Below are 14072 nucleotides of genomic sequence, written 5' to 3'. Positions count from 1 at the left end.
TCCCAGGTACTAACCCACGCTGCAAGTTCACCTACCTTATTTCGTATACTTCTTGCATTGAAGTATACACACTTCAAGCCACTTTCCCGTTTACAGGCACCCTCCTTTGAGATTGATGCCATGTTCCTAACCTCCCTACACTCCAGGTCCTGCACCTTAAAGCTACAGTCTGGGTTCCCATGCCCCTGCAGAGTTAGTTTAAACCCCCCCTCCCCCCAAGAGCACTAGCAATGAGCCACCATCCTCTGCACACTCCTGGAATTAAGTTTTTCCTAAACTTTTTACTGTGTTTATTCTCTCTTGTACCTGTAGTTGTCAGTTGTAGTGTCTCCCAAAATTGTAACATCAAATCTACATCATGTTTAACCTTATACAGGTCACCCTTCACCTGTCCATAATTATAATCTCATGTTTCTGAATATTTGTAGTTTTACCCTGATATCTACACACATTACTCAAGTGTGATCTATCCATAGGCTTTTACAAGTTTAACTTCCCTGCTTTTAATTCCATCTGCCAGAAATTAACCAAATTTTATATTTTTCAAACCATGGCCTTTACCTGTCACTGATTTACCTTTTAGACCTCCCTCCTTGCATAAAGCTATACTTCCTCTTATTACAATTCAAGTTCACTGAGATGTACAATGGGAAATGGACAGTTCATGGGATTCTAATGCTTTTACACATCAGTGAGCTATGACCCGGAGGTGCTGTCCACGGCGTAGTTTTGACCTTGCCAGGTATCTGTAAGTTTGAACTGATTCTGTTGCCATTTCTTACAGATAGTACAGTTCCTGGAGGTCCGGTTGGTGGGCAGACCAGAGTAACTCTGAGGAATGAGCACCTGCAGTACATCCTAACCTGGTAAGATCACTGGGCAACTGTCTGATATGAAATAGCAGAGCTAGATCATTGTAAAATGGTCTGGAGTGGTGCTGGAATCGCACAGCAGGTCAGCCAGCATCTGAGGAGCAGGAAAATCAACGTTTCAGGCAAAAGCCCTTCATCAGGAACCATTTCTGATGAAGGGCTTTTGCCCAAAACATCGATTGTCCTGCTCCTTGGATGCTGGTTGGCCTGTGTGTTTCCAGCACCACTCTAATCTCCATCATTGTAAGATGGTGACTACCTGCTCCACAATACCCAAACTCTCCAATATTTCCAAAAATCTACCTACCTCTTTGAATACTCTGAGCAATCTAGCCTCCACAACTCTCCGGGGTACAGAATATTAGACATTCATTACCTTCAAGAAATTCCTTGGTGTCTCATCTACAGAAGACCTGTCCGTCTCCAGTTCAAGACTCACTACTAAAAACATTAAGCTTCTTCAGAATCTTAAATCTTTCACCCCTCCGTCATGACTCTGCATGAATAAAAGTTAAGCATGTAAATCAATCATTTCATCCCAGGAGTCAGCTGAATGAATCTCTTTAAAACCACCTCCAGTCCATCCTTAACATGCTGTATAGTTGTAACAAAGCTTTCCTGTTTTTCCCAACTCCTGTCAAAGTGAAAGCCAAAATAAATTCCACTGGCCTTGATTACTTGCTGTAGCTCCATGCTATTTTGCTCAACACCCTGATCCCTTGGAGTTGTACTAAGAATTGACACGAAGTGCATTTTCCTTCATTATTATCTGCCAAGTTGTGCCTGTTGAATTCCCAAGTAGTGACAGGCTGTTTAATAGCAGAAGTGTTTATTATATACACAATGGAAACATTTGTCAGATCTATCACACCTTTTCAGTTTCAATTTTTTCTGCCTTCCCTACCAGCCCCTATGCAGTCCTCTTTGAAGGTTAAAACCCCTCAGCTTAGGTATGTGTTTTACAGTTTGTATTTTTATTTTGTTAGGTATGGGCTGTGTGCTGCAACCTCCTATATGTGGTTCCAGAAGTTTGTACGGAAAGCAGCTGTCTGATCTTCCTTGGAAATCTTATCACTGTTTTTATTATAAATGCACAACTTAAACTGACTTGGAGACTTTTTTTATTACAGAGCACACAGAACAAACTAGTCCACACCAGTATTTATGTTCTTGATAAGCCACTCACTGGAAGAGAGCTCCACAATTTCCCATCCTCAAATGATGGAAGACCCCAGCACATTAGTGCTGTAAATGCTTCAGCTTTATCTTTTGTAATGGTCCCAGCAGCACAGTCTTCAATCAATCTGACTCACTTCATGTAATATTAAAATGGATGGGAGGCCTGGATACAGTAAGGGCTGTGGGGCCCTGAAAACATTCCAACAACAGTACTGAAGACTTGTGCTCTAGAACTTGTCTTAGCTGTGACAATAGTTAAGTCACTTGACAATGTGGAAAATTGCCCAGGTATATCCTCTATAAAAAATTGAACCTGGCCAATTCCTTTGCTAGTCTACTCTCACTCAGTACAGTGCTGTCAAGCAGCACCTGCTTTGCACTAACCTACACAGTGATTCCCAGTTTGGCTTCCCCCAGGGCAACTCAGCTCCTGACTTCATCACAGGCTGGGACAAAAAAAATTCCAGGAGTGAGAGGAGAGAGACAGCCCTTAGCATCAAGGAGCCTTAGCAAAACTGGAATCAATGGGTATCTGGGATAACACTCCACTGGGTGGAGTCAGTCACCCCCCCACTCCAGGCCATTTATATTCCTACCACTGTGTAAAAAGATTAATGAGGCAATTTTTTTTTTTAAATAATCAGTTTTACTGTTCCTTATATACACAACGAGCTGAGTAGGCCTTGAGTTAGCCCAGTTTGGTTGCCAGTTCTTTAGCCTTGGCCTTCTCCAGCTTCGCAATCCGAGCCACAGATTTGGGGCCCAGAATGCCACCACCCCAGTGACGCCGGATCTGAAAAAGAAAGGAAAACGTCTGATCAACAACCCTGCAGTGCCTCTATAATCCGCAGTTCCTTCACAGAGAGCTGACAACTCCCTCCCACCTCACCTGCAGAAAAAAGATCTCTTAATGACCCCATCCTCTGGGTTCAGGGACACCCTCTCCTCACACTGGAGTGTGTTTCAGCAAGGATACGGAGGGAATCTCTCACCAAAGACCCAAATCAGTATTCACATTCCCTGCACATTTGGAACACCTCCCTCCCAGTCTGTTACAAACACCACTACAGTGGTGTTTCACCCAACCCCATCTTAAAATTTCAGACTAATGTTTTGCCTTGCTTTGACAAATAGGACTACAGCTTCAAGTTAAAAAGGATCATACCTCATCAAACCGCTCGTTGTAGTTTGTCCGCACAGCCTCAATCAGTTTGGCCATTGCTCCCTTATCCTCACTACAAAAAAAAACAAACAAAACAATTACTGGCTGCACTGACAAGACATGTCAGGAACTGGTTATCAGGTGAACCAACTGCTCAGGGTTAAAAAGCTCAAAATGCCACATGATCATTCAGGTGAAGAAATTCATTTGACATCATCGCAGATTTAGTTCAATTCAATGGAAATTCCCAGAGCTGCAGCCTGTTGCTGAGTGTAACAAAGATTGAGCAGCCATAACTCCAGTATTACCACCCAGATGCTGAATTATCACCAGCTGGACTAAAGCCATGCAACCCATATGCACCAACTTCCCCTTGCCACCACATCAGCCTGGACAAAGGGCAGCTCTATTTGGCTGAATCCTCCCCTCTCCACAGACTGCAAACAGGATACTCACGGGTTGATCTGAGCCAGGGCAAGACAGGTGGCAGTTTTTCGATGCACGAGACGCCCAAGTCTGGCTTTGCCTTTGACAATGCAGTAAGGAACCCCCATCTTCCGGCAGAGAGCAGGCAGGAACACAACCAGCTGAGGGACAGGGATGTGACAAACAGGAAGTCAGTGAAACGTGCGCACTTTTATAGCAGTATCAGCCTACCATATAAAAGTGCTTCACACCAGAAACTGAGCCACTAACTTTTAGGACAGATTACCAAGGAGAGGAATGAAACATTCTTAAAAGGACGGTACGAAGATAGGGAGGTGATGGTTTTAGACCGGAACCTTGGTCTGAGCAGTTGAGGACAAATATTCAAAAGGCATTTGATCAACAATGCAAGACAGACTGGCGACTATCTTAGAGTTTCAGGAACATCGGGTGAGGGACAAATAGTAATGGCAAACAGCTTTATCTTAGACTGCAGTACAGTTGCCAGTAGAGTTCTAGGCCTGTTAGCACCTCAGTTATCATGTTAATGACTGTGACCCTGCTGTACAGAGTTCCAAAATCTGTAGATGGAATAAAACTTAGAAGCATTGTCAACTGTGTAATGACAATAGTGACAGTATGGAGGAGAGTGAGTGACCAAATGGCTAATGAAATTTACAACAAAGTATTAAGTGATTTGTTTGGTAGGAAGAAGAGGTATAAAGGAGTACACTTGTAAGGAGCTGCAGAGAAGGAGGATCTGAATATATACGTGCATTACTCATTACAGATGTCAGTGGTTTATAAATCCTCTGCATCGCAGGTTTTATTAATAGAGCACCAGGTTACATTCAGACTATATAAAATATTGGTTCAGTATCAGCTGGATTATGCATCCAGTTCTGGGCAGCTCACTTTAGGAGATGTTAAGACATTGGAGAAGATGCAGAAAAGCTTCAAGAATGGTTCCAAGAATGAGTGAGTAACTGGAGGTAGAAATTGGGGAGGACTGGAAGGAGATGGAGAGTTCTCACCTAGGGAGCATATTTTTAAGGTGAAAACAAAGATTAAAAAAAAACGAGGGGCGACTTTTTTTTAAAAACTGAGTGGTTTGTGTGTAGAATGACTGTCAGAGGAAGTGGTGAATGCAGGTAGTTACAACATTTAAAAGACTTCTGGACAAGTACATGAATAGGAAATGGTTGGAGGGATATGGGTCTAAAGTAGGCAAATGGGACTAGATTGGTTTATGAAACTTGGGGTCAGCATGAACACATTGGACCAAGAGCCTGTCTCCATCCTGTTCGACTACAATTCTATAAAACACAAGGGGTATAGACAGGGTAGATGGAAATTGTTACAATCACAGGACCAAGAATCAGGATGGAATGGACTTAAGGAACAAAAGCAGCAATGGAACGAGAAACATGCATTCAATCAGGAAAAGTTGGAAAATCACCCGAAAATCAAAAGATTTGCAGGGAAAAGGCAGGGAGTAGGGCAAGTGATTTGCTCCTTCACAGGAGCTGCCCAAACTGCCTTGTGTTGTAACCATTCAGTGCAAATTGGAACGGGAATGTCACATTAACCAGAACCCTGGTAATTGGGGCAGGGTGGGGGAGGACTGGAGGGGTTTAAGTTCCAATCCACAATATGATCATGAACCACATCCTAGCACTGGCAGTGAATGTTGCTCAGGGTTAAAAAGCTCGTTTATTTGCTCTACATGTTGAGTTTCAGGTGAAGAAATTCAAGAACATCATTGCAACATCATCCAGGCCAGGGGAGAAAAATAAAGTCATATAGGAGAACAAGGGAATAAACAAGACCTTGGATAAAGTGGTCAAAGCAAACTTTAAGCTTGGTCCACAAGGTCCATCCTTTGCATCAGTTCATAAAAGGGTGAGAACTAGGATCTTCCTGTGCTGGAGGACAGGACAAGGTGGACAGTCAATGACTCGAGGACATCTGCCCGTGGGATAAGTGGCTTTCCCTTTAAATATTTAGAAAGAGCACAAAAGCCCTTGCTGGAGGGGTGACCTCAGTTCTTACACGACGAGTCCTCTGGAGTGTTGCAGGTTCGGCTCAGGGTTTGGAATGGTTCACTCGTGCTGGGTACAATGACATTCTTACCTCAATGGGATCGACATCATGTGCGACAATCACCAGCTGAGCTTTCTTACTCTCCACCAGAGAGGTGACACTGTTCACACCTGCCAGCAGAAGAGGGACAGAATCAGTGATGCAACCAGAACATAACCAGCTGGCCAGCCTCTGGAGCAAAGTCAGCCTGAATCAGCAGGTTCCTGTCCCCTTGAATCCAGAGGCAGAGCACAGAGTAGTCAGTTCACAAACGCCAACAAAACTGCTCTTAGGCAGACCACTTATCCTCAAGCTAACTGAATCTGAAATGCACTCACCTGCTCGGAGAACTGCTGGCCTCTTTGTTGGAGTGTCAGCCTTCCCAGCTGCCTTGTGCTGGGCTCTGGCCAACAGCCGCTGCTTCTTCTCCAGCTTGGTCTCAGGCCGGTATTTATGGGCCAGCTTGAAGAGCTGGGTGGCTGTAAAGACAACAGCAATGTTACTTTGGACTGCAACTTAAAAGTACGTGTCCTAGTGTTAGGAATCTGGAGTGCATCAGCGATCTTGGTGGACAATGTCATCAGTTATTGTCAGATAGCAAATATTCTGTTCACATCATATGCAATCTCCAGAATGCCAAGCTCCTTCCCTCCCTAACCCATAAATGCCTCATGCCGCTCCATGTCAGGCAGGATAAACAGGGCTCTAATCACTCCACATCCCAGAGTGAATCCAAGCTCACTGCACTTGGCTGGATCCAGACCAACCAGGATGATCTTCAACAATGCCCCCCAAATCCCATTCACAGGTCCCTGTCTGAGACGCACCAGTCTGCCTGTCGAGGGCTTGCGTGAACTGGTTAATTGCTGGAGGCACCTTCAGACGTTTGTACAGAATGGCCCTTTGACGTTGAAGTCGCACATACCGAGGCCATTTCACAAACCGCGTCAGGTCCCTCTTCGGTTGGATATCCTGACCTACAGGAAAAAAAGATAAATGCACTTTGAGGGGATGCCACACTTTACCAAGATCCCAGAGTGTTTCACATACATTATGGGACATTTTGAATTCCCTGTAATATTTGCTGTCAAGCCCAATGCTTGTCAACTGAACAAACTACTGGGTAGTCCAGCAATTTTGGTTCTGCTACACGGTGACAGAGTGGTTAACACTGCTGCCTCACAGCGCCAGAGGCCAGGGTTCAATTCCTGCCTCAGGCAACTGTCTGTGTGGAGTTTGCACATTCTCCCCGTGTCTGTGTGGGTTTCCTCCCACAGTCCAAAAGTGTGCAGATTAGGTGAATTGGCCACGCTAAAATTGCCCATAGTGTTAGGTGAACGGGTAAATGTAGAGGAAAGGGTCTGGGTGGGTTGCTATTCGGAGGGTCGCTCTTCGGAAGGTCGGTGTGGACTTGTTGGGCCGAAGGGCCTGTTTCCACATTAAGTAATCTAAAACATCTGCAGTCTTACTGCTGTTAGCTTACATCAGTGCCCCTTTACAAAAGCTTAAGACTATGAACAAAATGGAAAAAGTCAATCAAGTTACAGTAACACCACAACGATTATTAAACAAAGCTGAAGTCTGACCACAGGAAGGGCCACTTCACAGGACAAACCCAAACCAGCAGCGACCTCACCATGAACAAGCTGATGCAACTTCCACTCACACCTTCACTGGAAGATGAAGATGCGCAAGTCAATCCCAGAACTCACCAATTCCAAAATTTTTGGGTCTCTTCTCAAACAGAGGGTTCACGACCTTTTTAACCTCATGTTTCCTAACGACGGAAGGGGGTGGGGCCACCTTCTTCCCCTTGGCTTTCTTTCCTTTCGGCTGAAATAGCAGAAATCACAGGTTAACAAGGTCACAGCACAGGTCCACCAGGAGCCCAGGCTTCACCCCACCCCAGACTCTTTCATTTATAGGAGCCAAGTTATGAATTAACCTCTTTACTGTATCTCTGGAGCCACAGACCAAACCAGGTAACCATGAGTTAATTCACATGCACCAGCTGGATTCAAAACAGTTTGTACTCTACTGTTGTTAGAATACTGAATGGACTCAAAACTGTTAACAATTGCCCATAGTTGTGTTTTTACCACTGTTTACCTATTATTTAACTCTGATCTGTCTGGATTGCTCGCAAGACCAAGCTTTTCACTGTGCCTCAGTACACATGACAAATTCAAATCAACTACAATTAGTGAGATTAGTTTTCAAATCTAGATTTTATTAATTTAAATTCCAGCAAGTGGAGAGGTGGAATTTAAATTCCAGCAAGTGGAGAGGTGGAATTTAAATTCCTGTCAATTAGCCTGGACACCACCTGACTATCAATTCCCCACCAGAAAAAAACAGGAATAGGCCCCTCCAGCTCACTTCACTATTAAATGAGATCCTGGCTGGTGTTTGTACACTACCTTTTGAGGTCTTTAATATCCAGGAACCCAGTGATTTCTGAACTTAAAGACTGGCCAGTGAGGAACAGAATTCCCAATTTCACTCAGTCCTAAACAAAGTCTGCACCACATTCCGAGACTACAGCCCATGACCTAGATCTCCTGCCCAGTTCGGGGGGAACTGCTGCTCCTACATTTATCAGGTTGAGCCTTGTTAAGAATTTGCAGTTCGACCGCAGACACAGCCAAGTCGGGTTTTCTGCTCGGAGTCAGGTCACTGCTGAAAAGGACTGCATTTCTGTAGCGCAATGGATATCGACAGGATGCAAGGACAGAATTGAGTGTTTACAGAGACTCCGGCTGGCCATTCGGCCCTAACCCTCCATTTCCAGGTGCCAGCCCAACCGAGGACATTCGGCCCCAGAAGTAAACCCCTCCCAACCCCTGCTATCCACACAAACTCCCAAATTAAACAAACAACAGCCACCTCGGCTCCAGGGCACCACTCGCACAGGCGCCAAACAAATACAGGAGGCTGCTGGCTCAATCCTCCCCCGCTTTCATATCGGGGCCTTCCCTTTCCCTCAACCCCGCTGCCCCAGTGAAGGGGCACAGCCTCCGGCCCGCGATACAGATGGATCCGGGGACCATCAACTCCCGCATCCTCACTCCCAGGGCCGTCACGGTCAGAAATGGAAGCGCGCCGGGGTGGAAGAGCAACAGAGGATGGCGGTGGGGGCGGCACGGAGCTGGTGTGGCGGACAGGGAGGCGGATGGCAGTGGATTACGGCTCGGGGCCTGAAGCGGGTAACGCCAAAAGAGAACTCACCATGGCGGAGAAAGAGCGCGGGGGCTGCCGGGAATCACCTTTAACCTCGCCAACTCCCGCGTGACGTCAGCCAAGCGCCGCGAGATCTCCGCTTAAAGGGGCAGGCCATCCCAGACTCCCCCTTTGGGGGCGGGGGGGAGATAGTAAGGGGCTGACATGGTCACAGGTCACCAGGGTATAGTCCAACAAGTTTATTTTAAATCACAACCTTTTGGAGTGCTGCCCCTTCAACAAGGAGAAAGTGAGGACTGCAGATGCTGGAGATCAGAATCAATAGACAATAGGTGCAGGAGTAGGCCATTCTGCCCTTCCAGCCTGCACCACCATTCAATATAATCATGGCTGATCATCCTTAATCAGTATCCTGTTCCTGCTTTATCTCCATAACCCTTGATTCCACTATCTTTGAGAGCTCCATCCAACTCTTTCTTAAATGAATCCAGAGACTGGGCCTCCACTGCCCTCTGGGGCACAGCATTCCACACAGCCACCACTCTCTGGGTGAAGAAGTTTCTCCTCATCTCTGTCCTAAATGGTCTACCCCGTATTTTTAAGCTGTGAGTGAGTGTGTGTGAGCTGTGAGCGTCAAGAGTGTGGTGCTGGTAAAGCACAGCAGGTCAGGCAGCATCTGAGGAGCAGGAGAGTTGATGTTTCAGGCATAAGCCCTTCATCAGGAATGAGGATGTGGGCCAGGGCCACCACCAACCCATTACCACCTGACACCTGGAGAAAAACGCTTCATATTTCCGCCTAGGGAGCTTGCAACCACACTGGATTAATGTGGATTTCAACAACTTCCGTGTTTGCCCTCCCTCCCACATTATCTCAGTCCCAACCCTCCATCACTGCCCCCTCTGACCTATCACATTTTCCATCACCTTCATCCACCTATCGCTTTCTCAGCTACCTTCCTCCCAACCCCACCCCTTCCCATTTATTTCTCAGTCCCCGGCCCATGAACCACATTCTTAATGAAGGGCTTATACCCAAAACGTTGAATCTCCTGCTCCTCAGATGCTGCCTGACATGCTGTGCTTTTCCAGCGCCACACTCTTGACTCTGTCCCTTCAACAAGTGAAGTCACTTTGGCTAGACCTTCTTCGTGTGACTCTGATACTGTATCTTTTATGTTACTTCCAGCCATTTGGTTTGTTTCTAGCACCATCCTAAATTTGTTTTTTTGTAACTATTAATCGTATTAAAGGTCATCTCTGTATTTGCTAATCAGCTGTTGATACTTGATTCACACTGTCTGATGCTTTTGATCTCCTGCAAAAACATGTTATTTCAGCCTGTCAACATTCCACTCACTGTTTGTATTAATCTTTAAATACTCTTAATTACTGAGTATTACCTTGCAATGACCTCTCTGCATATAAATTCTGTGTATGTGCACTTCCCTCCATTTCACCTGACAAAGGAGCAGTGCTCCAAAAGCTTGTAATTTCGAATTAAAACTGTTGGACTATAACCTGGTTCCATATGATTCCTGACCCCTCATCCCTGGACAGGAGCATGCAGCAACCTTTTGATTATTTCAAAAATATACTTTATTCATAAAAATAACCTTATACACATAGTCACTTAAGCAGTTCAGTTCTGCACAGTAGCATATGAAGAAATATCAGACTTTGACTCTACTCAATAAACAAACCCAAGGCATTTATTTCTTATACAAAACTATGTTTACCTAGATTTGAGGCACCAGGAGGGTCCGATAACTGAACAAACCCCCCATTTAACTTTGGCTGAAAGAACTTAGGTTATGGTCTTTCCCCATTACACCTTAGTGGCAGCTGCTCCAAGTTTCAGACTATCCCTCAGCACATAGTCCTGGACCTTAGAATGCGTCTGTCTGCAACACTCAGTCAAGTTCAACTACTTGCCCTGGAAGACCAACAGGTTTCGGGCAGACCAAAGAGCGCCTTTCACCAAGTTGATGGTCCTCCAGATGCAGTCAATGTTTGTCTCGGTGTGAGTCTCATGGAACAGTCTGTACAGCACAGAGTCCTACATCCCGGAGCTGTTTGGGATGAACCTCAACAAAAGCCATTGCATCTTCTTCCAGATTTCATTTGCAAAGGCACATACCAGCAGGAGATGGCGAGAGTCTCTATCCACTGCAGCTGCTTCGCGGGCACACAGAGTCTGGATGTGCATGAAGGATCTTCCAGGCAGTGCCCTTCTCACCACCAGCCAAGCGATGTCTTGGTGCTTGTTGGAAAGTTCTGGTAATGAGGCATTCAGCCAAATGACTTGAACCATGCGACCCTCTCCGTTCCTGAAAGGTCTTGGGATGCCACATGCTGACCACTTCCTGATGGATTGTGGTCAAAGGTGTTTTTCTTTGTAAATTTCTCCCTGAAGCACGGTGATATGGAACGGTCCAACTCCTTGGGGTGTTCTGTGGCACCGAGGACAGGCCTTTGCAACACCAGGGACAGGTAGAACCTTAGTACATAGTGACACTTCGTGTTTGTGTACCAAGGGTCCATGCACACACAAAGGTGGTCATCAGGATGAAGGCGGTGTTGGGTCCGTTGCTCCCCACTTAGCCTGAGTTTTGTAAACAGTGTCCCTGCAGACACGGTCCATCTTCAACCTCCAAATGAAGTGGAAGTGGAAGTCAAATTGGGTGACTGCAGGGAATGGGCCAGTTCTACACCACATACAACAACAGAGAGTTCCTCACACCTGATGACCAGCTTTTTACCTGGAATGGGAGAGGGAGCGGTGTTCTACCTCAGCTTAGCGATGTGCTCCTCCCAAGATTTTGCATATGAAGCAGGCAGAGGGCTTGCTGGGTCTGTATTGTCTGCACCTTTGTATGTAACAGTACTGTCTAATGTACAACTGTCATTGCTGTTGTCTCTTTATATCTTTGCGAAACTGGGATTTGAGGTTTGTCCTCCTGTCCCTGAAAACTGTTTGAATGGTAGGGTTTGGGGCCTGGCTTTGCTGCTCCTCTCCCTTGTAAAATTGCTGTCTCTTGTATGCAGCTGTAAATGTAACTGTTTGTTGTAAACTGTTTTTGTAATTTGTTTAATAAAATATATGAAGCAGGCAGAGGCCCCTCCAAACCATAGTCCCAGCACCTTCAGGTGAGCCATCCTGAGAGTGAAGAGGATAATGGATCGGTCGGCCTAATTCCCAAAGAATATGGCCTCGCTTTTGCCTTGATTTACCTTGGCTCCCGAGGCCAGTGTGAACTGGTGACAGATGCTCATGTGCATTCTCAGCGACTCTGAGCAGAAAACAGCAACATCATCCATATACAGGGAGGCTTTAACCTGCAGGCTCTGCTGCCTGGAATAGTCCTCCTTCTCGTCTCACATCCTTCCTGATGGACTCAGAAAAGATCTCTAAACAACATATAAACAAGGCAGAAGAGAGGGCAGCTCTGCCTGACTCCGGATCTGATCGAGAAGCTTTCATATTCACACCCGATGTTGGTGTAAAGCAGTTTGATCCAATTGTGGATTCCGTCCGCAAAGCCCATTTTGGACAGTACGTCCCACATGTAGGTGTATGATATCCTGTCAAAGGCCTTCTCCTGGTTCAGGCTGATGAGGCAGGTATCCACCCCCCTGTCCAGCACATAGGTGATCATATCCCTGAGAAGCACGAGGCTCTCAAAGATGGTACTGCCCAGTACAGCACAGGTTTAGTCGGGGTGGATCACCAATCCCAGAACAGAACGTACCTGGTTGGTGATCACCTTAAACAGGGTTTTGTAGTCTGCATTCAGGAGTGAAATTGTGCACCAACTTGTAATTTCCCTCCTCTCCCACTTTTGCTTGTAGATGAGAGTGATGACACCTTTCCTCATGGATTCATACATCCTCCTTGTCAGAGGCATAATGTCGTACACCTCCAGCAGGTGCCTCCCCTCCTTTCCTGGTGCCTGGTTTAGCTGCACTGCTCCTTTCTGACATTAGGACAATGCCATTAGAATTAGCTTTATTGTCACAAAGGAGTACAGTGATAAGTTTATATGTCAATACTTATGGCTCCATCCCAGGTATAAGGACCTAGCTACAGATTCTTCAGTACAAATTGTTACTGAAAAAAAAATTAGAAAACCAAAATATGAAATTCAGCACAACAGTCCACACCAACAGCAAGCCTTTAGTTCACACCGGGCAAGATGAATATCACATTTTCTCTGATCTGTGCATTAGAAATGATCACAGGTTTCTGAATTATTTTTAATCTTGAAGCTCAAGTACATCAAACCGATCCGTCTTCATTCAACAACAAGATGCTTTACCCTAAACTACCACAAATCTGAAACAAAACACAGAGTCCGTTCGGCCCATTGGATCGTGACTAACCCAGTGGGAAACCCGCCAAAACCTCCAGGCATGACGCCATCCACCCGGAAGTACGGTTGGCGGTTTCCATGGTGACCGAGCTGCGGCCTAGGTGCGCGCCATGAGCCTGGGCCTGGCGTTCAGCCGCTTCGGGAGAGCGGCGGCCGCGGTCCCCCGGCTGCTGGGGGCGGCCTCGGGACGCGGGTGGTCTCCAAGCCGCGGATTCTTCGTTTCTCCGGGCGGCGGTGGCCGGCTGTGGGTTCCGGGGACAGGCCTTGCCCAGGCCGCCGCCGCCAGTCACTACCAGCTGGTGTACACCTGCAAGGTGAGGCCCCGGCTCCAGGAGCTGCTTCAGGCCCCGGGACTAATCCCCCAGATCCCCCAGAGCCCCACCCCTCCAGGGGGAAAGGAGACACTCTCACTTGGTCAGGTATCCACTGCTCCTGCGAATACTTCAATTATATTTGTAAAAAAAAACTGGACTAATTTCTGTAAAAACTCAACTCAGTGACTATGTCACCATCAGCAATTCACATAAAAACTCAGCGGCCTCATTTAATGCCCCTTTCGGGAGGGAAATCTCCTTGGTCTGGATTACATGTGACTCCAGTCCCACAGCAATATGGCTGACTCAGTCAGGGCTGGGAAATAGACACACGATACTCAGCTCCAATGGACATCACCAGAATGGGGTTAACAGGATGAGAGCGAAAATCATGGCTATCCCAAAGGCAAATGCACATTTCAAAAGGGTCAGGGCTGAGGGAGTGGGCACTGTCCGAGGGTCAGCGCTGAGGGAGTGGGCACTGT

At 46.4% G+C, this 14072-nt stretch overlaps 3 protein-coding genes and 3 non-coding genes across 7 annotated transcripts in view; 2 read left to right on the top strand and 4 right to left on the bottom strand.

The window, feature by feature from the left end:
• LOC122565018 (surfeit locus protein 1) overlaps positions 1 to 1979 on the top strand; it is a 9869-nt gene extending 7890 nt beyond the window's left edge. Inside the window, exons 4-5 of the mRNA XM_043720664.1 lie at positions 785 to 866; positions 1859 to 1979. Coding sequence (XP_043576599.1) covers positions 785 to 866; positions 1859 to 1925 — 149 coding nt within the window. The 3' untranslated portion in view covers positions 1926 to 1979. The remainder of the gene's footprint in view (positions 1 to 784; positions 867 to 1858) is intronic.
• Positions 1980 to 2674: 695 nt separating this feature from the next.
• On the bottom strand, positions 2675 to 7569 carry rpl7a (ribosomal protein L7a; the record flags this gene model as incomplete). Its single annotated transcript, XM_043719723.1, has 7 exons — positions 2675 to 2844; positions 3217 to 3286; positions 3670 to 3800; positions 5773 to 5852; positions 6060 to 6200; positions 6549 to 6698; positions 7434 to 7569. Coding segments are annotated over 7 exons (813 nt in total), but the record flags the coding sequence as incomplete, so codon positions are not given.
• On the bottom strand, positions 3363 to 3435 carry LOC122565032. Its single transcript, XR_006316066.1, has one exon. It is a non-coding gene; the product is annotated as a small nucleolar RNA SNORD36 (small nucleolar RNA).
• Positions 5329 to 5407, bottom strand: LOC122565030. The gene has a single exon (XR_006316065.1). It is a non-coding gene; the product is annotated as a small nucleolar RNA SNORD36 (small nucleolar RNA).
• LOC122565033 lies at positions 6273 to 6345 on the bottom strand. The gene has a single exon (XR_006316067.1). It is a non-coding gene; the product is annotated as a small nucleolar RNA SNORD24 (small nucleolar RNA).
• A 5628-nt stretch (positions 7570 to 13197) lies between the features above and the next one.
• dnlz (DNL-type zinc finger) overlaps positions 13198 to 14072 on the top strand; it is an 8711-nt gene continuing 7836 nt past the window's right edge. The window contains exon 1 of one of the 2 annotated variants that reach the window (XM_043720665.1): positions 13198 to 13692. In XM_043720665.1, the coding sequence (XP_043576600.1) occupies positions 13384 to 13692 (309 nt within the window). In that variant the 5' untranslated portion in view covers positions 13198 to 13383. The remainder of the gene's footprint in view (positions 13693 to 14072) is intronic. The other variant, XM_043720667.1, reaches the window with a different exon arrangement.

Source organism: Chiloscyllium plagiosum, chromosome 30 (assembly GCF_004010195.1).
Source record: "Chiloscyllium plagiosum isolate BGI_BamShark_2017 chromosome 30, ASM401019v2, whole genome shotgun sequence".
Classification (NCBI taxonomy): Eukaryota; Metazoa; Chordata; class Chondrichthyes; order Orectolobiformes; family Hemiscylliidae; genus Chiloscyllium; species Chiloscyllium plagiosum.
Note: the sequence above shows the minus strand (reverse complement) of the source record. Positions and strands in the feature narration are given on the sequence as shown.